The 21,251-nt window shown below is 43.9% G+C and overlaps 1 protein-coding gene across 3 annotated transcripts; it reads left to right on the forward strand.

The window, feature by feature from the left end:
- Nucleotides 1-2,044: 2,044 nt before the first annotated feature.
- Nucleotides 2,045-17,194, forward strand: LOC118837572 (zinc finger protein 184-like). 3 transcript variants are annotated; one of them, XM_036744533.1, is made up of 7 exons: nt 2,189-2,223; nt 2,854-2,936; nt 5,316-5,406; nt 10,599-10,684; nt 11,936-12,062; nt 12,616-12,717; nt 15,489-17,194. In XM_036744533.1, exons 3-7 carry the CDS (start codon nt 5,373-5,375, stop codon nt 16,469-16,471), a joined length of 1,332 nt encoding a protein of 443 aa, XP_036600428.1. In that variant the 5' UTR covers nt 2,189-2,223; nt 2,854-2,936; nt 5,316-5,372; the 3' UTR covers nt 16,472-17,194. The 3 variants fall into 3 exon arrangements, with proteins under 3 accessions (XP_036600426.1, XP_036600427.1, XP_036600428.1); XM_036744532.1 differs by lacking the exon at nt 2,854-2,936 and having other exon boundaries at nt 2,135-2,223; XM_036744531.1 differs by lacking the exons at nt 2,854-2,936; nt 5,316-5,406 and having other exon boundaries at nt 2,045-2,223.
- Nucleotides 17,195-21,251: the final 4,057 nt, after the last annotated feature.

The following is a 21,251-nucleotide window of genomic DNA, read 5'->3' on the forward strand; positions in this document are numbered from 1 at the left end:
ACACACAGAAACTTACTAGCTGTGTGACCCTGGGCACGTCACTTAACCCTGTTTCCCTCCATTTTCTCATCTGTAAAATGAGCTGGAAAGGGAAATGGCACACCACTCCAGTGTCTTTGCCAAGAAAACCTCAAGTGGGGCCACAAAGAGTTGGACATAATTCAACAACAAATAATTTGGTTTAAGGGCACCTAGGTGGAGTAGTGGATAGAGTGCTGGGCCTGGAGTCAGGAAGACCTGAGTGTAAACCCAGCCTCAGGCATGTACTAGGCAAGTCTGGGCAAGTCACTTAACCTCTGTTTGCCTCAGTTTCCTCAACTGTAATATGGGGACATTGGAGAAGGAAATGGTGAACACTCGGGTATCTTTGCAAAGAATATCCTGCTAAAATGGCATGAGACCATAAGGCCTAATTAGTAGTGGATGAGGCAAATTCCATCTGTCCAACAATGTATGTGCTGGATTTAGCACTAACCACATGAATTCTTCCCCATTACTAAATCTATATGTATGCGTACGTTATTTACCACTTCTATTATTATTACATATATGTATATATTCTATCTGACTCTTATCATTTTATTTTTCCTAAGGGCAGGGAGGATAGAAATGGACAGAGCACTCGGACCAGAATCAGAAAGACTCATCTTGCTGAGTTCAAATCTGGCCTCAGATGTTTCCTAAATCTGTGTGTGTGTGTGTGGGGGGGGGGGGGGGTCAGTTAACCCTGTTTGCCTTGGTTTCCTCATCTGTAAAATGATCTGGAGAAGGAAATGACAAGGCACCCCAGAGGAGGTCAGGAAAAGTCAGACTCGACTGAAACCACTGAACAGCACGAGTGCCTCCCCATTACACACTAATATATAATGTAATCTATAATGGGTGTATATTTCCATCTGCCCGTAACCTCTTCTGCTATTTCTCCTTATGCCTTAGCTAACTTTGAGCCTGGCTCTCTAGCTGTTCCCTCAACAGTAATCACATGTGAGGAAGAAGGCCGGGTTGGAGGGCGAAGACAGTGACTTCAGCTCGGGCGTCCTATCGGGGCCAGACGTCCAGAAGGCAGCTAGGGCTGCGGACACTGCAGGCTAGGAGAGAGGTTGGGGCCGGGTGTGCGGATCACCTGCACGCAGGTGGCAATTCAACCCGTAGCAGCTGGGGGATGGGCAAGGAAAACGGCCAGGGCAGGGCCTGGGGGAACCCTCGACTTAGCGGCCTTGAGGCGGACGGAGATCTCGAAGGGGCCATTCAGATCTCAGTCGGCCCAGGATCCGGCTTCTCCTCTGTCCGGTACGAGCCGCCGTACCTGGGGAAGCCACGTGGACTGTCAAGGCTCCCTCCATCTCGATCGCACGCCCCCTTCTGGCCATGGGAGGGAGTGAAGGAGCCACAGCAGCTGGGGTCCTGGAGATGGCCAAAGACCAAAGAAGATGGAAGGGCAGAGAGAGGAGGAAATTCTCCGGGACCACCCTAGCTTCCTCTTTGGGGTCCAGGGGCAGAAGGCCGGGGAAGGGGTAGGCGGGCACCGAGGAAGAAGGTGAGAGCAGGAGAACGGGGGGGGGGGGGGGGGGGGGGGGCGCGGAAAGGCAGGCCTGGCCTCTGATTGGCTGAGAGTGGGCGGGGAACGGATGACTCTGATTGGCTGAGAGCTCTGGTCCGAGCCTTGAGTGTACCTGTGAGAGGCCTATTCGCGCACTTTACCATTCTGGGTCGCAGACTCTGGGGAGCGTGAGGGGTGAAGGTCGTTGTGAGTCCTTGGCGGAGGAAGTAGCCCCGGCCAAGGGAATGGAGAGAGTTCGGCGGCGGACGGAACCGGCGGAAGGAGCACGGCGTCCGAGGGGGCGGGAATCCTGACGGAGCGACTGGGCATGCGCACTGGCTGCACTAACTCGTTTGTTCGAGGGTGGGCAGGGAGAGGTGGAGTACTAAGACAGCCGTGGGTATTCGTGAGATTGAGCATGCGCAGAGGTTGGCTAGCTGGCCGGAGTGTAACCTGAAACTGACAGCGAGGGGAAGGGACTGAACTTGCGCAGAGACTCGCTAACATGAGGGCTGTGTGACAGTGAGGGAATGAGACTGAGCATGCGCAGAGGCTGGCTAACGGGACAACATAACTAGAACCTGACAGCGAGGGAAAAGGACTGAGCATGCGCCAAGGCCAGTCACTGACCTTGTGGGTGGGCACCGGGGAAGAAAAACAGATTTTCTTTGGGGATCCTGAAGGTAGGTCTGGGGTGCAGCGTCAGGGGGGCTGCTAAGAAGAGACGGAAAATTGGCCGGGCGGAGGAGGGAGGGGAGCGGGAGCCGGGGGTGGGGGGCTGAGCCCCAGGCCTCATGGGAGCGTGGAGCCCCCCACCTGCTCCGACCTTGGCTGAGTTAGTGAGACCCTGCAGACCCGGGGCTGCCCGACACTGATTTGAGATCGCCGCTTTCGGGGTTTTTCAGCCCCTCGCTCTCCTGCCTGGCCAAACGTTCATCTCCTGACTCCAGACACTTTAGCTGGCTGTGCCCCCTGCCTGGAACGCGCCCCCTCCTCACCTCCACCTCCTGGCTTCCTTCAAGTCCCAGTTACAATCTTGTCTTCTACCGGGAAACCCTCAGTTCCCGACCCTCCCCCCACCCCAGGTTAATGCCCTCCCTCTGTTGATGATCTCCAATTTATCCCTTGGAAATCTTGCTCGCATTGAGTTTTGTTCCTGTGGGCTTCTCCATTAAACTGTGAACTTTGTTGAGAGCAGGAACTGTGTGAGTGTGAGTGTGTGTGTGTGTGTGTGTGTGTGTGTGTGTGTGTGTATAGGGAGGTTTGAGACCAGAGTTCTGCGATCCTCCTCATGGTCATTTTTTTCTCCCTAGCTTTGTTTTCTTAGGACACTGTGGACAACTAGACTAGAGAAAAGCAGGGAACAGCTCCCGGGTTCCTGACTAGCAGGAACAAGGTGGGTCAGTTTCCTTTCTCTGCCCCCTGTTGTGTAGGTTCCTAGAGTCCACGAGGTTCCTTTCTCTCCCTCCATCTCTTTTCCGCACAGCATCTCTAGCCCAGCCCTTTCCCCAACAGGACCTGAGCCATCCAAGGCAGTTTCCCTGCACATATCCCATATTCCAGGTGAACCTGATGACTGTTTCCAGTTGTTCTCTTGCCCTCTTTTGTTCAGTGCCTTTGCTCACGCTTGAAATGAAGCCAGGTCCACCTCTGTCCCCCCTGAATATCTCTCCCGTCTTCCTCTTCCTCCCAAGAAATCCTCTGACTTCTTGTCTGGAATACTAAAGCCATGTCCTCCTGAGGTTCCCTGTCTCCAGTCACTATTCCTCCCCATCCAGCATGCATCCAACATCTTCATTGTCTCCCCATCATCAGGCATTCCAAGCTGTTCTCAAATTGCCGCAACCTACCTCCGTCAGCTTATGTCCTGCTACTCCCAACCAGAAAGTTCTGCTCCCACTCACCCTCCTGTTCCCCCAGAACGTCGTCCCTCCCTTCAGGATCCACCACCTCCCTGGAGCAGTGTGATGTACCAGACAGACTCAGCAAGCCTGGGGTCAGCCCTAGGTCTGCTACCTGTATGACCTCAAGGAAGCCTTTATCCAATCTGGGCTTTAGTCTCCTCAACTGTAAATGAGTTGGTTGCTTTTGATTCTTCTGAATCATGTTCACATGAGAGAGGACATCTCAATGATGATCACCATAGAGATGGTGCTTCCCATATTGTCCATAGTGGCCCCACCCTCTGCCCTCTGCCCAGGCTCCAGTGGTTGTGACCGCTCCTTTTTGCCACCTTTCCTGGGAGCTCCTGTTGTCCACTGTGGGTGCCTGGGGGGATCTCTGGATTGGTCTCCTTGACTCATCTTTGAAAGGATGTTCTTGAGCCAGTCATTTTTATTTTCTTTGTCACTGACTTTTCTCTTCCCTGGCTTTTCCTGAAATGGCCACCCTCTCTGCCAGATTTGATTCATGCATATGCAGTTTGCCTTCTGTCCCCTTCAGGGCTGGCTGGGGGAAGTGGGGGCCCTTTAAAGACTGTTTGAGGCCATACTGCCCCTTATGACAGCCTGACGGGATCCACTGCCTTTGTCTTCCCTGGCCCTTTGACCACCAGCCTCATGGCCCAGGTCTGGGGAGGCTTGTCTACTTCATCCTGGCAGGTTCTGAGACATTCGCCCAATTGACTCTGTGGTCTTAGCAAGCCTTCTGCTGCGGTGGAGTCAGAGGACCTGGGTTCAGATGTCACCACTGATACTTCTCTTTGGGACAAGTTCCTTCACCTCCCTGGGCCTCAGTTTTCTCATCTGTAAAATGAACGTGCAAATGACCTGTGAGGTACCCTGCAGCTCAGGATCTATGAGCCTTTGAGCTTGGGAGCCAGCGGGTCCAGACTGAGGAGGAGACCATGGGCTGGTCCCCGAGGCTTTCCAGCATCCCTCCCATGTCTTTCTATCTTGCTGACTCAAGGGTGGCCCGGCTCAGTTTCAATTGCATTTCCTGTGCAGGACACAGTGGATCCTTGCCATGGGTGTAGGCAGGTGATCTTCTGAGTGTTTGGGGGTGATGTCTGCTCGTATGCCTGCATGTGCCCATGTGTAAACGGGAATGGCCCTGTGGAGAGATGATGTCAACATCTCCATTCCTTAGTGGGTGGTTGTTAGTAAATGGCTCTGACCTCATGGTGAAGGAGTGAATCAAATGAGTGAGTGAGTGAATGAAAACATCTATACTGTGTGCTCACTACCTGGGGAGCAGTGTGCAAAGTACTATAGATACAGAAGGCAAGAAAGCTCAGGTTGTGTCTCAGGTTCCATGAAGGTTTCAGCTACAAGTCAGATGGAAAGGTCCCATGGTCCTTAGAGTGCAGCAGCGAAGCAGATGGTAATACCTCTTCTTTTCTGCCATTTCCACTGAGAAAATCAGTCCATTACTGGTCCCACCAGAGAGTTTGGGGGCTTTGGGGTACTGACTACCCCATGGCCTCTTGTTGGATTGATACATGAACTCTTGAGTCCTACATGGCCCAAGACACAGATGCTGCCTCATTGCAAGGAGGGTTTTGCTGGGAGCTCCTGCTAAATACATGTGTGGAGGAAATGTGTGACTTTGCCTTTGATTTCTGGGAAGATTCTAGAAGGAATCTTTCAAGCAGTGTTTATCTACTGAGCCTTTTTAGGAAATTCAGGCACAAGTCCCAAGAGCTGGCCAGACATCTTCAAGAAGAGGTCCTTTCTTAACAGAGTTACTAAGCTGGTTGTTTAGAAAAATGCTGCGAGTAAAGTTGACTTTGATTCACCAAAGCCTTTGTTAAAGCATCTCCTCCTCTTCTTGACAGATGTGGACCAGACTATCAGCAGGTGATGATCAAGGTGAAGGATTCAAATCTGGCTGAATGGCCCAAATACCAGAGTGCTCTTTAATGATGTGTAAGAAAAATTCACTACTTGGGAATTTTACATTTTATTTTTTATTCTGAGCTTACACACTCAAAAAGAGAGAGTATTTCCACATATACAGCAGAACACAAAATGGGGACTGGGTATAAGATCATGAGTTTCAAAAGTATAGAAAAAATTCCATGTTACTTTTACAGCTCTTCAGCATGTCTGTGCTTCATTTTCATTATTTTTCACTTTTCGCTCAAACTGCTTCCTTTGTTAAAAAGCAAGTGGGGATGGGGGGGAACCCCTTTTATCAAGCAAAACGTGTCTACCCAGTAGCCATGTCCAAAAATGGATGTCTCTTTCTGACCTTGAGTTCATCACCTTTCTCAGGAAATTGACATCATGACTCCTTATAGGTCTGGTGGGGGCATCGTTGGTCACTACCTTGATCCGCATTCTCAGGTCTTTGGAAGTTATTTTTCTTAATGATGCTGCTTCCTTGTATAGTGTTCTCTGACATCAGTTCGTGTTTCTCAGAAATAGTCTCTTTCATCATCTTATTGTACACAGTAATGTTCCAGTACAGTGAGACACCACACTTTGTTTCAGCTTTTCCCCAGTTGCTGAAGAGCAAATCTAAGGCACCTCTAGAATTCCAGTTCTTTGCATTTCTGTTCTTCCCCTTTATGCCCCCCCTTCAGGATCAGAAAGTTTGTTTGCTTGAGACTCTGCCCTCCCTGATATGTCTTTACTCTTAACTCTCCCTTCCCTCTCTTCACTTCTTTCCTTGTTGAATTTGCTGTATTGGTGCTTTGACTCTGTGTGTGTGTGTGTGTGTGTGTGTGTGTGTCTGTCTGTCTGTCTGTCTTCCTACGTGCATGCACATGTTCATTTCTCCTGTGTCCATTTCAGTTCGGGATGAGATTCATCTGTTGTCCGCTCCCTGACTTCTCCATATTTTTCTATTCAGCTATTCAGGCACCGCCATTATGAGAAATGATGAGTTTTATCCATCTTCGTCCTTCCTCTATTCTCACGTTCCCCCTTCTACCCTCCCTTCTCTTTACCATCTTAAAAGCCTCAGAGCAAAACAAACTCCCTTAATACCCTTTGGAAACATGAAGGTTCCAAAGGATGAATTCCTTCCTCCTTCTCACTATACCATCATGTGTAGCGCCCTCCATTGGCTCAAGTAGATTTATGGTTTATAGATTCCTCTGGACTGTTGCATTTGTATTTCAAAGTTTTGACTCATCCCCAGTCTTTCATTAGAAATACTTGACAGGTCTATTTTTTGTTCCCCTGTAGAATTTAGCTTAACTTTTCTGGGTAAGCCATTCTTGGTTACAAGCCTCTCCCATTTTTGCCTTTGGAGATACAGATGGTTCTCAATTAATGTAAGTGGACCATTCTACAGATGTCCCCCTCTCTTATCAGGGCTCTGCATGGCCCTGCAGCCTGAGCAGCTTTAGGGCCTGGACTCCTCCCACCCCCACAGTGGAGCAGCTTCAGGACCCCTGGCAAGGTGCTGCATCAGCACTGCTGCTGCTTCCACTACTGCTGCTGCTCCTGTCCCTGCCATCACCACCCTTGATGCAGCCTGCTGGGAGCTGGAGCCAGAGCCCCAGCCCAAGTAGGGGTTCTGCCACCCACCTGCTGGGAAGTCAGATTTGCGGCAAATTTATGTGAATGGAGAACTGTCTATAATATATTCCAAGATCTCCTCTGGTTTTTAGTAGAAACTGGTATGTCTTGCGTGATCCTGAGTGGTTCTTTGGTACTTTTATGCTTCCTTCTGGATGCTTGTCTAAGTGTTTCTTTGATGTGAGAGCTCTAGCTTTTTGTTATGGCATTCCTGGGGCTTTTCTTTCAGGAGGTGATTGGTGGATTTTTTTTGTCTTCACTTTGGTCTCTGACTCTAGTGGTATGTGGATGTAGGAAGAGAATTTGGCCTAAATGTTTGAGGAAACAGGTATTCCAGAAGGAGAGGAGAAGGCCAGGTGGGCAGATGGAGGGGGAACTGTCACTTAAAGCCCATTGCAGCCTGGCCCCAGTCCACCTGTCCATCCTCAGACATGCCTTGTTCCTTCCCTGGGTCTTTGCTCTGGCTGTGCCCATGCCTGGAAGGTATTCACAGTCATCTCTGTGTCCCAGAATCTTTTGTTTCCTGACACTTTCATTCTTAGGCCTGTCCTTCTGTCCCTCTGCAGCTGTTGGCTCTTATTTCTGTATATTTTGCCTCCTCCAATCTTAAGCTCCTGTAAGGCAAGGGCCATGTTGTGTCCTTGGCACCCTGCACAGTGCCTGAAACACAGTGGTGGGGAAGGGAAAGTAACAAGCATTTGTCAAGCACCCACTGTGTGCCAGTACTGTGCTGCTGCTGTTGGTCCTTTCTTCTCAAGGAGGACCATGACATTGGGAAGGTGACATCATGACTCACCAGTAAATTAGTATTTAAGTGAGGCAGGGCTGGGCAAAGTCACCAACCTCACTCTCTCCTCTGGAGCCATATGGGTCCAGTGGCCAATTACAGGTCTGAACGATTGGAGATGGCCTTGGATGCAGTGGGGGACCTTGGCCTTTCTAAGCTATAAGGTCTTTCCCAGGTCTCAGTTTGTCTGAGGCAATACCCATTCAGTGATTAAGGCTACATAAGAAATGAAGCAAAGAATGACTTCTTTTACCTAGTTAAGAAAAAAAAAACAATCTGGGAGGGGAAGACCCTCAAGGTTTCTGGCCAAAACAGAAGCAATTGCTATTTACACTCACTGTGAGCCATCAATGCCCAAATAATGACCAAATGAGGCTTGGGCTGGGACCTTTTATGGCCAGTCAGTGAGAGCTAGGGGGATTTGGGTTTAAGGCATGGTCCTTAAAATAAATCTAGCCTGTAAACCTCCAGATATCTTGTGAGGTTTCAGCACTGTGCTAGGCACTTTACAAATACAATCCCATTTGATCCTCACAGCAGCCCTGGGAGGCAGGCGCTGTAGTGATCCCCACTTTACAGGTGAGGAAACTGAGGCAAACAGGTTAAGTGACTTGCCCAGGATTACACAGCTACTAAGTGTCTGGGGCTAAATTTGAACTCGGATCTTCCCTACTCCAAGCCCCGTATTCTCTATCCACTGTACCACTGAGCTCTCACGAATGCTTGATCAATGCTGATAGAATGATTGGGAGAGAAGAATCTGCCTATTATGGGAGAAGAGACAACTGATAACTCAGGGAAAGTCATAGTAAGGAAAGATCCAGGGGCTAAGGGAGCAACATTTACAAGTACCCCAACTACTAATTTTCTTTTGTCTCCTCCCCCTTCGTAAATCTGCGACTCCCTGTTACCCTGAGGATCAGACGTCAAATGCACTTTGCCATTTATCACCTTCACCACCTGGTCCCTCCTAATCTTTCCAGTCTTCTTTTGATTCTGGGATCCAGCTCTCCCTGCCTCCTTGCTGCTCTTCCCAGCAGCGCTCCCTCTCCCAACCCCGTGCTTATTCACTGGCTCTCCCTCATGCTTGGACTGTATTCCTTTGCCTTTTGCCTTCCTGGCTTCCTTCAAGACACGGCTCAAATCCTCTTCTCTAAGAAGCCTTTTCCAGGCCCCTGCATTGCAGACTTCTTCTAGCTTGAGATTATCTGCCATTTATACTATATATGTACATGTATGTAAATATACACACACATACACACATACTGTCACATGTACATAGTTGTTTGCATATCATTATCCTGTTTGAATATGTATGCGCTCATTGAGGGCAGGGACCCTGCTTCAGCCTTTGTTTCCCTACCACTTAGAGCAGTGCCTGGCCCTTGCTGACTAACTTTGTCAGCTTTTGTTGTGCTTTGTGCCTTGTCTGGGCCCTGAGTTGATTTAGCTTCCTGACCACTCCCATCCCAGTCTTCAAGGCCAGCTGTCACCTCCTCTGCAGTCCAGCCTATGATAGCAGCTGCTGTTTTAGCTGCTGTCTCACTTTCTCGACACATACTGGCCTTACCATCCACAAAAATCCCTGCGTTTTTTTCACAGAAACTATTTTCACGTCCTATATTCCCATCACAAATACGTAAGTGGGTTTTTTTAGCCAAAGTATAGAATTTTCCGATTTTCCCCACCAAATTCTCAAAGGCTGGGCTGTTGTGGTCTGCTGAGATTTTTAGGAAATGGATTTTTTCTTTCCTAGCGTGAGTCTTAGCTGTGTGTCATCAAATATGACAAGCATTCCTCCTTTATCATCAATCACCTTCAGTTGTGTCCAACTCTCCATGACCCCATTTGAGTTTTTCTTGGCAAAGATACTAGAGCAGTTTGCCATTTCCTTTTCCAGTTCATTTTACAGATGAGGTAACTGAGGTAAGCAGGGTGAAGTGACTTGGCCAAGGTCACGTAGCGCGTAAGTGTCCAATGCTGAATTTGAACTCAGGTCTTCCTGGCTCCGGGCCTGGCGCTCTATCCTCTGTGCCACCAGCTGCCCTATTCTTCCTTTACCTTTATGAAAAAGTGATAGAAATATCAAATGGTATATGACCAAGGAGAGATCCTTTGACTACTCTCCTAGCATTTACCAAGCCCTCACTGGGTGGGGAAAAGTGTTTGCATTCCAGGGGCCCACATTCCCTCTAGGAAAAGTTTACACTTTGAATTGCAATGACCCATTAACATCTGCTTTGGGTTCTAGGGATTCAGGCATTTCCCAGATCTGCTTAGCCCATCCCAGGCTAGGTTTCAGTCCCTAGAAGAGGCGAGAGTCCAGAAGCAGGAGGCACTAATGTGACCCCTGAGCAGATGGGGAGGGAGGGATACCTCCAGCTTTGGGACTGGGCTGGAAGGGAGGGAGGAAGTGACAGTGAAGATACAGAGGCATCTGAAAGGAATCAGAGAATGATAAGACACTTCCAACTGGATCTTGTCGTCCTTGATCTCAGTATAGTCAGAGGAAAGGTCCTGTCCGAGGGGAGTTCAGGGTGGTGAAGAGAATTTGGCCCAAATGTCATGGACTTAATGACAAGTAAAGAATGAAAGAGTTGCCAGTGAGGACCCTGCTCACAGTGGCCTAGATCTATAGCTTTCCTAGTCTAAACACAGTTTTGTAGCATTCTTCAGAACCATTAGGCAGCTCAGGGAGAGCGGAGGAGGAAGTTGGTGGAAGGGCTTGGGGATGAGGGACTATTCTCATTTGGGAGCTCTAAGGAGGTTTCGATCACCTTCATGACTTCTTTCCCTCTCGTAGTTCAGCCTTCTAAAGCTCCTGCCCTTGCCCAGGACAGGAGTCTAGAGACAGGAAGTACTTCTGAGTGGCTGACCACCAGATACCAGGTAAGTTAAGATTCTGCTTCCTGAAATATCATCTCACTTCCATTCTCCTGAATGGCCTTAGCCCATCTAAGTCTCATCCATAGACTAGGCCTTGGGTATTCTCTCCCAGAATATTTTGACCACTATAATGGATGACACAGAGCTGACGGAACCTGGGAACCATGTCTTCTGGAGTGGATTTGTTGAACCCAAGTGTTAAGCTTTACGTTTAGCCATATTCAGTTTAATTGTTGCCTGTCTAGAACATTAACTTCTGACATCCCATGCAGTAGCTGGACTTCCCAGAATGATTTTCTTTACTTTTTCTGCTGCCTCGCTTTCTTTTGTTTCCTCATTGATGCCTTTCCCATTCAGGGACACTTCTCTGTCCCTTTCAAACGGGAATGTGGACAGGCAGTCCTTAGGTCCCTTTACCTTCTGTAGGGAGAAACCAGCCAACTCTTGGAACAGAGATGGCAGAGTGTTGGCTGTGGCAGAAATCCAAACTTCACAAAGTCAGTTCAAGTCAACGCCAAGTTTTCCCTGCTCTCCTGCTACTCAAGATATACCCAGCTTAGTCTTTTGAACTAGTTGGGGGTTTGATGCCTCCACTCCATAGTATCTCTGTATGAATTGCACAGCTTAGTGGCCTCTTCCTAACTTGATTTTGTTGTTGAGTCATTTCAGTCATGTCCTACTCTTCCTGGCCCCCTTTGGGGTTTTCTTGGCAAAGATACTGGAGTGCTTTGCCGTTTCTTTCTCCAGCTCATTTTACAGATGAGGAAACTGAGGCAAACAGGGTGAGGTGACTTGTCCAGGGTCACAGAACTAGTAAGTGTCTAAGGTTGGCACTCTGTCCACTGCCCATCCTAACTTGATGGTGACACACAACTTCCCCATCTCTGTCTTCTGTTTCAGATGAACTCCAATTTCACCAATTGTGTGACTTAACGGTTTGTTTAATTCATCCTTCATTTACTTTCCTTTTCATATTTCTCCTCCCATACCCACTGCCTTCTTTTTTTCCTTCTCCTAGAGTCCCTCTCTTCAGGTTCATACTTCCAAATCCCCTCCATTTCCTTCTTATTCTTTTCAAGTACTCTCTTTTCTATTGTTTCTTCCACAGCCTTCTCTAACAACTCACAACTAATAGTACAGGAAGTGCTTTGAGATCCCTTCCCCACACCTCTACAAACTGCTAACTCCATTAGTTTTCTTTGGACTGTGAGAGACGTGGTCCCTGGCTAAGAAGAAGTGTGTTTGATATTTCAGGATCCATTGACATTCAGGGATGTAGCTGTGGACTTCTCACTGGAGGAGTGGAAACGCCTGAGCCCTGCTCAGAGGGATCTATACAGGGATGTGATGCTGGAGAACTATGAGCACTTGGTCTCTGTGGGTAAGAATGGCCGCCCTTGGGACTCCCCATCTGCCCACTGGGCTATCCTTGCTGTCTCATTTCCAGCGGCTGTGAGGGGTATGAAAACTATCTCTTGGTTTTTGTTGAATGTGTAGGGGTATTCACGTATACTTATAATGTAGGAAGAGTCCAAAGTCCATTGGAGCCTGAAAATTGGATATATCCAGGCACAAATCCTTTGCTTTTATATGGGTAGAAATCCTGTAACTGAACCATGCTGGCCCTGAGGTGGGAGTTTTCCTATACTCTTAACCCTAACCCTTAAGTAAGAGATTCTTGGTAAAGTGCTGGGGCAGATACCTGAAGGTGTGAAAAGATCCTACTCTTTTTAACACACCATGCATCAAATTAAATAATTTTCTTTCTCAGCCCAAATCAGATAATTTGTACAGAAAATAAGTGAATGTTGGTGAGAGTTCCATGGTACCAACCTTTGCACCTTCTCAGATTTCTTCTTTTCCATGAAGAGAAAGAGTCTTGGATTGGACTCTTGAGATAGAGTTCTCCAATTCCTTCCTATTTCTGTCCCCAGGACCAGGACTTCCATTTTCCAAACCATATGTGATCTCCCAGTTAGAAAGAGGAGAAGCACCATGGATGCCTGAGGAGGAAGTTCCCAGAGACCCTTGGCCAGGTGAGGGAATGACAAGTAGGCTGACGAAATGCATTACATCTGGAAGTCCAGCTGGTCATTCAAGTAGCAGCACTCTTGAAATATCGCACATATCTTTTGACCACTTATTCACTTGGGAGTGACTCTTGGTATCCAACATTGCTGGTACATTTTTCCTTATATTTGAGAGAAGACCCTTATTGGAAAAATTTGATGCAACGGGTTTTTTTGTTTCTCCAGTTAACCACTTTTCCTTCTTATCCTACTTGCATTGATTTTTATTAGGTCAAAAAGTCTTAAATTTCGCGGAACCACAATTATCTAGAGTATCTTTTGTAATCATCTCTGTCCTTCTTTCAAGGTAGAGAATTCTCCTCTTAGCCACAGTAATTAGTTACCTGATCTAATTCTGTTCTAAATTTTTTATGATGTGTTCTTTAATGTTCAGATAATAATCCATCTTTTTTCTCCCCCTTCCTGTATATCCATTTTGACTTCCTTGTTATGTAGTGTAAGATGATGGTCTAATTCTAATTTTTGTCAAGCCTCTTTTCAGGTTTCCCAGAATTTTTGAACAAATGAGTTCTTCCTCAAGGGATTTTTGCTTTTGTGTTTTATAGGACACTTTGTTTTTAGTTTGTGTCCAATTTATTCTTATCTAATCTTTTCCACTGATGTAGGTACTTATTTTTTAATCAATGACAAGTAGGTTTGACAAGGAGAATTTTTAAAAATGGAATTTTATTGACGACCTTTGTTTATTATACCCCCATAATATCTCCTAGTACCTTTTCCCTTTCCCTTTCCTTTTCTGAGAGAACCATACCTCATAACAAATAATTTTTTTAAACATTCATTTTTAAAATTTTCACTTCCACATTCTTTCCCTCCCACTGGCCCCTCCTATTGAGAAGTCAAGCAACATTATACCCATTATACAAATGAAGTCATGCAAAACATAAATAATATTTTTAAATAAAAAAATACAAATGGTAAAAAGGGAGCAAAACCAGTGTATATATCAAAAAAGTCTGAAAATATATGCAGTTTAACAGACTTCTTTGACCTCACACCTCTACGGAGGAGTAAAGTTGGGATGTCTTCTTAGCTCTCTCCCTTGTGGCACCTGAGTATTTTTACAACATTCACTTTGGGTGTTTTTTTGTTGTTTGTTTGTTGGGTTGTTTTTTTTTTGTGATCTACCCATTCATTGTTGTAGTTATTGTGTATGCTGTTTTCTTAGCCTTGTTTACTTGCATCAGATCATGTAAATATTTCCATACTTCTTTGTACTCATCCAATTCACTGTTTCTGATAGCATTGTAATATATTGTTACATTCATGAACCATAGTTTGGTCATTCTCCAATCGATGGGCATCCACTTTGTTTCCAATTCTTTGTCATCACAAAAAGTGCTGCCATAAAATTTTGGTGTAAGGGGACTTCTTATCATTGGCCTTCTTGGGATATAAGCCAAGTAGTAGCATCTCTGAGTCAAAGCATATATACATTTTAGTCACTTTATTTGCATAATTCCAAATTACTTTTCAAAATATTTGTACTATACCACAGTGCCACCAACAATGCATTAGTGTGCCCGTCTTCCCACAGCCCCTCCAGCATTGGTTATTCCCATCTTTTGTCATTGTTGCCAATTTGCTGGGGTTTTGCTTTTTATTTCTCCTATTACTAGTGGGTTGGAGCATTCTTTCCTATAGCTACTAGTAGTTTGCAGCTCTTCTTTTGAGAATTGTGTGTGTGTGTGTGTGTGTGTGTGTGTGTGTGTGTGTGTATACAGATAGATAGATAGATAGACATCAGCTAGGTGGTACAGTGGATAAGAGCACTGGGCTTGGAATCAGGAAGACTCATCTTGATGAGTTCAAATACCGCCTCAGACACTTATTAGCTGTGTGACCCTGTGCAAGTCACTTAACCCTGTTTGCCTTTGTTCCCTATCTGTAAAGTGAGCTGGAGAAGGAAATAGCAAACCACTCCAGTATCTTTGCCAAGAAAATTCCAAATGGGGACACAAAGTCGGACGTGACTGAAAAGACACAACAACAATATACATGTGTATGTATATATGTACATGGTTATACACACATATATGCACACACCTTTGGGTGAGTTGTCCATATATTATGAACACCAAACTCTTTTGTTTTCAATCATAATATTCAATCAATAAACATTTATTAAATGCCTACTGTATGCCAATCACCATGCTAAGGAGTGGGGACACAAAAGGAAGCAAAAGATAGTCCCTGATGTTAAGGGGCTTATAATCTAATGGGAGGGACAAAACACAAACAAATATATACAAAAGAGCTTTATACAAAATAAGTAGGAAATAATGAACCGAGGGGGAAGGCACTGGAATCTTCAATTCCAGAGGTTGGAGAAGGCTTCTTGTACAAGGTAGAATTTTAATTGAAACTTAAAGGAAGCCAGAGAGGTCAGTGGTCAGAGTGGGGGAGGAAGAGCACTCCAGGTAAGGGAGACTACTGGAGAGAATGCCCAGAGCTGAGAGATGGAGCAGCCAGGAGGTCCGTGTCACTGAATCAAAGAGGATATGCTAGGGAGTAAGGTGTAAGAAGACTGGAAAGGTAGGAGGGGATGAGGTTTTGAAGAGCTTTGAATATGAAACTGAATTTTGTATTTGATCTTAGAGGTGATAGGGATAGTCTCAATTGTAGCATTTTTTGTTTAAAAAAATAGTCCCTCCTCAAAGAATTTATGACACATTTTTCTGTTTTCTGTGTTTCTGACACATATTTATTTCTTTTAGATTTGTTTAATGAAGATAGCAGGTGTGAGAACCAAGACTTGGCACTGACTGAGGACACTTGCCTGGGAGTATCAGCCAAGGAAAGAAGACCACAGAACAGTCCCTGGCATCCTGATATGGGAGAATCTAGGACATTTATGGTCAAGTTAAAAAATCAGAAGGGTCCCCAGGATGGAGAATCCCAGCAATTAACAATTACTCACAAAAGATCATCTTGCCAGGGCAATGTACCAGAAAATAATTCTTTGGTAAGACATGTTAGTCTGGGGCCAGTCTGTTTTGCCCAAGGAAGAGCTGCTGTGGGAAAAAGTCTCTATAAGTATAATATCCTTGAAAAGAGCCTGAGAAACTTTTCAGACAAAATTCAATGTACTAGATTCTCCTCAGGGAAGAAACTTCATAAGTGTAACATAGGCAGGAAATTTTTCATTTACCACTCAGATGCCATTAAATGTCATATAGCTGGTGAAAAGCTCTATGAATGTAATGAATGTGGGAAAGCTTTTGACAAAAGATCAAATCTCACTGAATGTCAGCAAATTCTTTCTAGAGAAAAACCCATTGAACTCAATAAATGTGAGATGGAAACCTTTACTAGACATCAGGAAATTCCTACTAGAGTGAAACTCTTCGAATGTAAAGAATGTGGGAAATCCTTCAGGGAGAAGCGATATCTTAAAAGCCATCAGAGGACTCATACTGGAGAGAAACCTTTTGAATGTAATGAATGTGGGAAAGCTTTCAGTGTCAGGCAGAATCTTTCTAGACATCAGAGAATTCATATTGGCTTGAGACCCTTTCAATGTAATGAATGTGGGAAAGCCTTCAGGATGAAGGATCATCTTCAAATGCATCAGAGAACTCATACAGGGGAGAAACCTTTTGAGTGTAATAAATGTGAGAAAGCCTTCAGCCATAGGGGGAGCTTGAGTAGGCATCAGAGAATCCATACTGCAGTGAAACCCTTTGAATGTATTGAATGAGGAAAAGCCTTCAATGGCAGGCTGGATCCTAATGGCCATCAGAGAATTCATATTGGAGTGTAACTCTTAAAATGTAATAAATATAGGAAAGCCTTCAGGGAGAAGGACCACCTTAAAAGCAATCAGAGAACTCATACTGGAGAAAAATGCTTTTGAATATAATGAATGTAGAAAATAGTCCAATAAGAGGCAGATTCTTGGTAGACATCAGAGAATGCTTCCTGGAATGAAACCTTTTGAATGTAATGAATGTGGGAAGAACTTTCAGCCTATATCATCACCTTAGAGTACATCAGAGCATTCATACTGGAGAGAAATCTTTCAAATGTTATGAATGGGGAAATGCATTCAGGGAGAAGCAAACCCTTATTATCCATCAGAGAATTTATGTTGGAATGAACCTTTGGGATGTTATGAATGTGGAAAAGCCTTCAAGCTGAAGGACTATTTTGAAACTCATAGGATCACAGGATACTCACATTGAAAAGAAACTCTTTAAATTACAGGAATGTAGGAAAACCTTGGATGACAAGCAGAGTTTAATCAGATAATTCCTAGTGGGAAGAAACTCTTTGAATTTAATAGATGTGGGAAATCTTTCAGACTGAGAGAATACCTTATCAGCCATCAGACAACACATACAGATACAAAAGGCTGTGAATATAATGAATGTGTGATAATCTTCAGCCACCAAGGAAGACTGAATAAACATTTGAAAATTCATACTAGAAGTAAACCTTTTGAATGTGATGAATGGCAATCCTTCACTGAAAAGCAGTGCCCTTATTAGATATCCAAAAGCTCATAAAGGAGTGAAACCTTGTGAAGGTAGCAAAGCCTTGATTGAGTAGTATGATTTTATAAGACATCAGAGAGTTCATTGTAGAGTGAAACCCTTACAAAGAAATGATTGTGGGAAAGCCTTCCATGAAAAGTATATCCTTATTAGATATCAGAGAATTCATACTGGAGTGAAACCACTTGAATATAAAGCTTTCACCCTTAGACAGTCTCTCAATCCATTAAAGAATGTGAGAAAGCCTTCAGCCATGGGGAAGACATACTTCGGGAAACTCTTACTGCAGAGATATCCTTTGAATGCAATGAATATGGGAAAGAAAAAGAATGCCATAAAGCCTTCATTTACCTCATACCTGCATACAGTGAATATGGGAAAGATTTCAATAAGTGGAATCTTATTAGACATTCTAGAGTTCACATTGGAGAGGAGCCCTTTAACTTTACTAAACACGGGGAAACCATTTTCTCTTGTCTATGGTTTCCCTCCTAGGATCCATTATGAGCCTGAAAGAGATTTTGAGAGCAAATATTTAATGAGATATTGGCTTTGGCATAAGCCAAAAAGCCTGGAAGTACACCTTCCCAGCCTTAGGGAGACCCACAGCCAGAATGTTTTTTTTTTTTAATTAATTCATTTTTAGTTTTCAACATTCACTTCCATAGGATTTTGAGTTCTAAATTTTCTCCCCCTCCTTCCCCTTCCCTCTCTCCAAGACAGCGTGCAGTCTGACATAGGCTCTACATACACATTCATATTAAATATATTTTCACATTAGTCATGCTGTAAGAAGAATTATAATCAATGGGAGGAGCCATGAGAAAGAAAAAAACAATCAAACAACAAAAAAAAAAAGAATGCAAGTAGTATGCTTCAATCTGCATTCAGATTCCATAGTTCTTTCTCTGGATGTGGATACCATTTTCCATCATGAGTCTTTTGGAGTTGTCTTAAATCCTTGCATTGCTGAGAAAAGATAAGTCTATCAAAGTTGGCCATCCCACAATGTTGCTGTTACTATATAAAATGTTCTAGTTCTGCTCACCTCACTCAGCATCAGTTCATGTAAGTCTTTCCAGATTTTTCTGAAGTCTTCCTGCTTATCATTTCTTGTGGAACAATAGTATTCCATTACATTCATATACTACAACTGTTCAGTCATTCCCCTGTTGATGGGCAACCTCTCATTTTCCAGTTCTTGACCACCACAAAAAGGGCTGCTATAAATAGTTTTGTACATGTGAGCCCTTTTCCCATTTTTGTGATATCTTTGGGATACAGACCTAGAAGTAGTATTGTGGGATCAAAAGGTATCATAGCCCTTTTATAGGCCTTTGGGCATAGTTCCAAATTGCTCTCCAGATTCCTGTTTTGTCATGCTAGCCAATCTGATAGGCATGATGTGTTACCTCAGAGTTGTTCTGATTTGCATTTCTCTAATCGATAGTGATTTGGAGCATTTTTTTTCATATGACTATAGGTAGCTTTAATTTCTTCCTCTTAAAACTGTATGTTCGTATCCTTTGGCCATTTATCAATTGGGAATGGCTCGTATTCTTTTAAATTTGACTCAGTTCTCTATATATTTTAGAAACGAAGCCTTTATCTGAGACACTGGTTATAAAAATTCCTTCCCAGCTTTCTGCTTCCCTACTAATCTTGGTTGCGTTGGCTTTGTTTGTGCAAAAACTTTTCAATTTAATGTAATCAACATTATCCATTTTGCATATCATAATGTTCTCTGTCTCTTGTTTGGTCATAAATTCTTCTGTTCTCCATAAATCTGACAGGTAAACTATTCCTTATTCTCCTAGTTTGCTTACAGTATCAGCCTTTATATCTAAATCATGTACCCATTTTGACTTTATCTTGTAATGTGGTGTAAGATGTTGGTCTGTGCCTAGTTTCTGCCATACTATTTTCCAGTTTTCCCAGTAGTTTTTGTTAAATAGTAAGTTCTTATCCCAGAAGCCGGAGTCTTTGGGTTTATCAAACAGTAGATTAGTATAGTCATTGCTGGGCAGAAAACTTAAAGGATGGATTTTAAAAGACATTTATTGGTATCTCATTTTTTTGTCACTTATTCCTGAGTGTATCTCTCTCATTCTTTCCTCTCCTGTGAGTCATCCCTTATAACAAAGAACAAAATGGGGGGGGGGGTCCACAAAGCAGTTCAGCAAAACTAACCAAGACATCAACCTGAGTCTGAGGGCACATGATATGTACCACACCTAAAAACCCCACCTCTACAAAGAAGAAAGGGATGTTAAGGAACATCTCTTTTTTTTAAATTTATTTAATATATTTAGTTTTCAGCATTGATTTTAACAAAAGTTTGAATTACAAATTTTTTCCCCATTTCTACCCTCCCCCCACTCCAAGATGGCATATATTCTGGTTGCCCCGTTCCCCAGTCAGCCCTCCCATCTATCACCCCACTCCCCTCCCATCCCCCTTTCCCTTCTTCTCTTGTAGGGCAAGATAAATTTCTATGCCCCATTGCCTGTGTACCTTATTTCCTAGTTGCATGCAAAAACTTTTTTTTGTTGTTGTTGTTTTTGAGCATCTGTTTTTAAAACTTTGAGTTCCAAATTCTCTCCCCTCTTCCCTTCCCACCCACCCTCCCTAAGAAGGCAAGCAATTCAACATAGGCCACATACATATCATTATGTAAAACCTTTCCACAATACTCATGTTGTGAAAGATTAACTATGTTTTGCTCCTTCCTAACCTATCCCTCTTTATTGAATTTTTTCCCTTGACCCTGTCCCTTTTCGAAAGTGTTTGTTTTTGATTACCTCCTCCCCCCATCTGCCCTCCCTTCTATCATCCCCCCTTTTTTATCTTCTTCCTCCTTCTTTTCTGTGGGGTAAGATACCCAATTGAGTGTGTATGGTATTCCCTCCTCAGGTCAAATCCAATGAGAGCAAGATTTACTCATTCCCCCTTACCTGCCCCCTCTTCCCTTCCTACAGAACCACTTTTTCTTGCCACTTTTATGTGAGATAATTTACCCCATTCTGTCTCTCCCTTTCTCAATATATTCCTCTCTTATCCCTTAAATTGATTTTATTTTTTTAGATATCATCCCTTCATATTCAACTCACCCTGTGCCCTTTGTGTGTGTGTGTGTGTGTATATACACACATGCACACACACACACGCACACATATATATACATACCTACACATATACATACATAGACACACACATATGTATATATATGTATACACATATATATATGCATATTCCTTTCAGCTACTATGATATTGAGGTCTCATGAATCATACACATCATCTTTCTATGTAGGAATGTAAACAAAACAGTTCAACTTTAGTAAGTCCATTATGATTTCTCTTTCTTGTTTACCTTTTCATGCTTCTCTTGATTGTTGTGTTTGAAAGTCAAATTTTCTATTCAGCTCTGGTCTTTCCACTGAGAAAGCTTGAAAGTCCTCTATTTTATTGAAAATCCATATTTTGCCTTGGAGCATGATACTCAGTTTTGCTGGGTAGGTGATTCTTGGTTTTAATCCTAGCTCCACTGACCTCCGGAATATCGTATTCCAAGTCTTTCGGTCCCTTAATGTGGAAGGTGCCAGATCTTGTGTTATCCTGATTGTTGTTCCACAATATTCAAATTGTTTCTTTCTGGCTGCTTGCAGTATTTTATCCTTGACCTGGGAGCTCTGGAATTTGGCAACAGTGTTCCTAGGAGTTTTCTTTTTGGGATCTATTTGAGGAGGTGATCTGTGCATTCTTTCAATTTCTATTTTACCCTCTAGAATATCAGGGCAATTCTCCTTGATAATTTCTTGAAAGATGATATCTAGGCTCTTTTTTTGATCATGGCTTTCAGGTAGTCCAATAATTTTTAAATTATTTCTCCTGGTTCTATTTTCTGGGTCAGTGGTTTTTCCAATGAGATATATGACATTGGCTTCCATTTTTTCATTCCTTTGGTTCTGTTTTATAATATCTT

The sequence above is a fragment of the Trichosurus vulpecula genome, chromosome 2 (genome assembly GCF_011100635.1).
Source record: "Trichosurus vulpecula isolate mTriVul1 chromosome 2, mTriVul1.pri, whole genome shotgun sequence".
Lineage (NCBI taxonomy): Eukaryota > Metazoa > Chordata > Mammalia > Diprotodontia > Phalangeridae > Trichosurus > Trichosurus vulpecula.

Excerpts from the sequence above, each read along its gene's own strand:
- LOC118837572 (XM_036744531.1), top strand. The coding sequence starts at position 2,148 with ATGCGCCAAGGCCAGTCACTGACCTTGTGGGTGGGCACCGGGGAAGAA. Across the intron at positions 2,224-10,598 it reads TTTCTTTGGGGATCCTGAAG|TTCAGCCTTCTAAAGCTCCT; the intron begins GTAGGTCTGGGG and ends TCCCTCTCGTAG. Across the intron at positions 12,063-12,615 it reads TGAGCACTTGGTCTCTGTGG|GACCAGGACTTCCATTTTCC; the intron begins GTAAGAATGGCC and ends TTCTGTCCCCAG.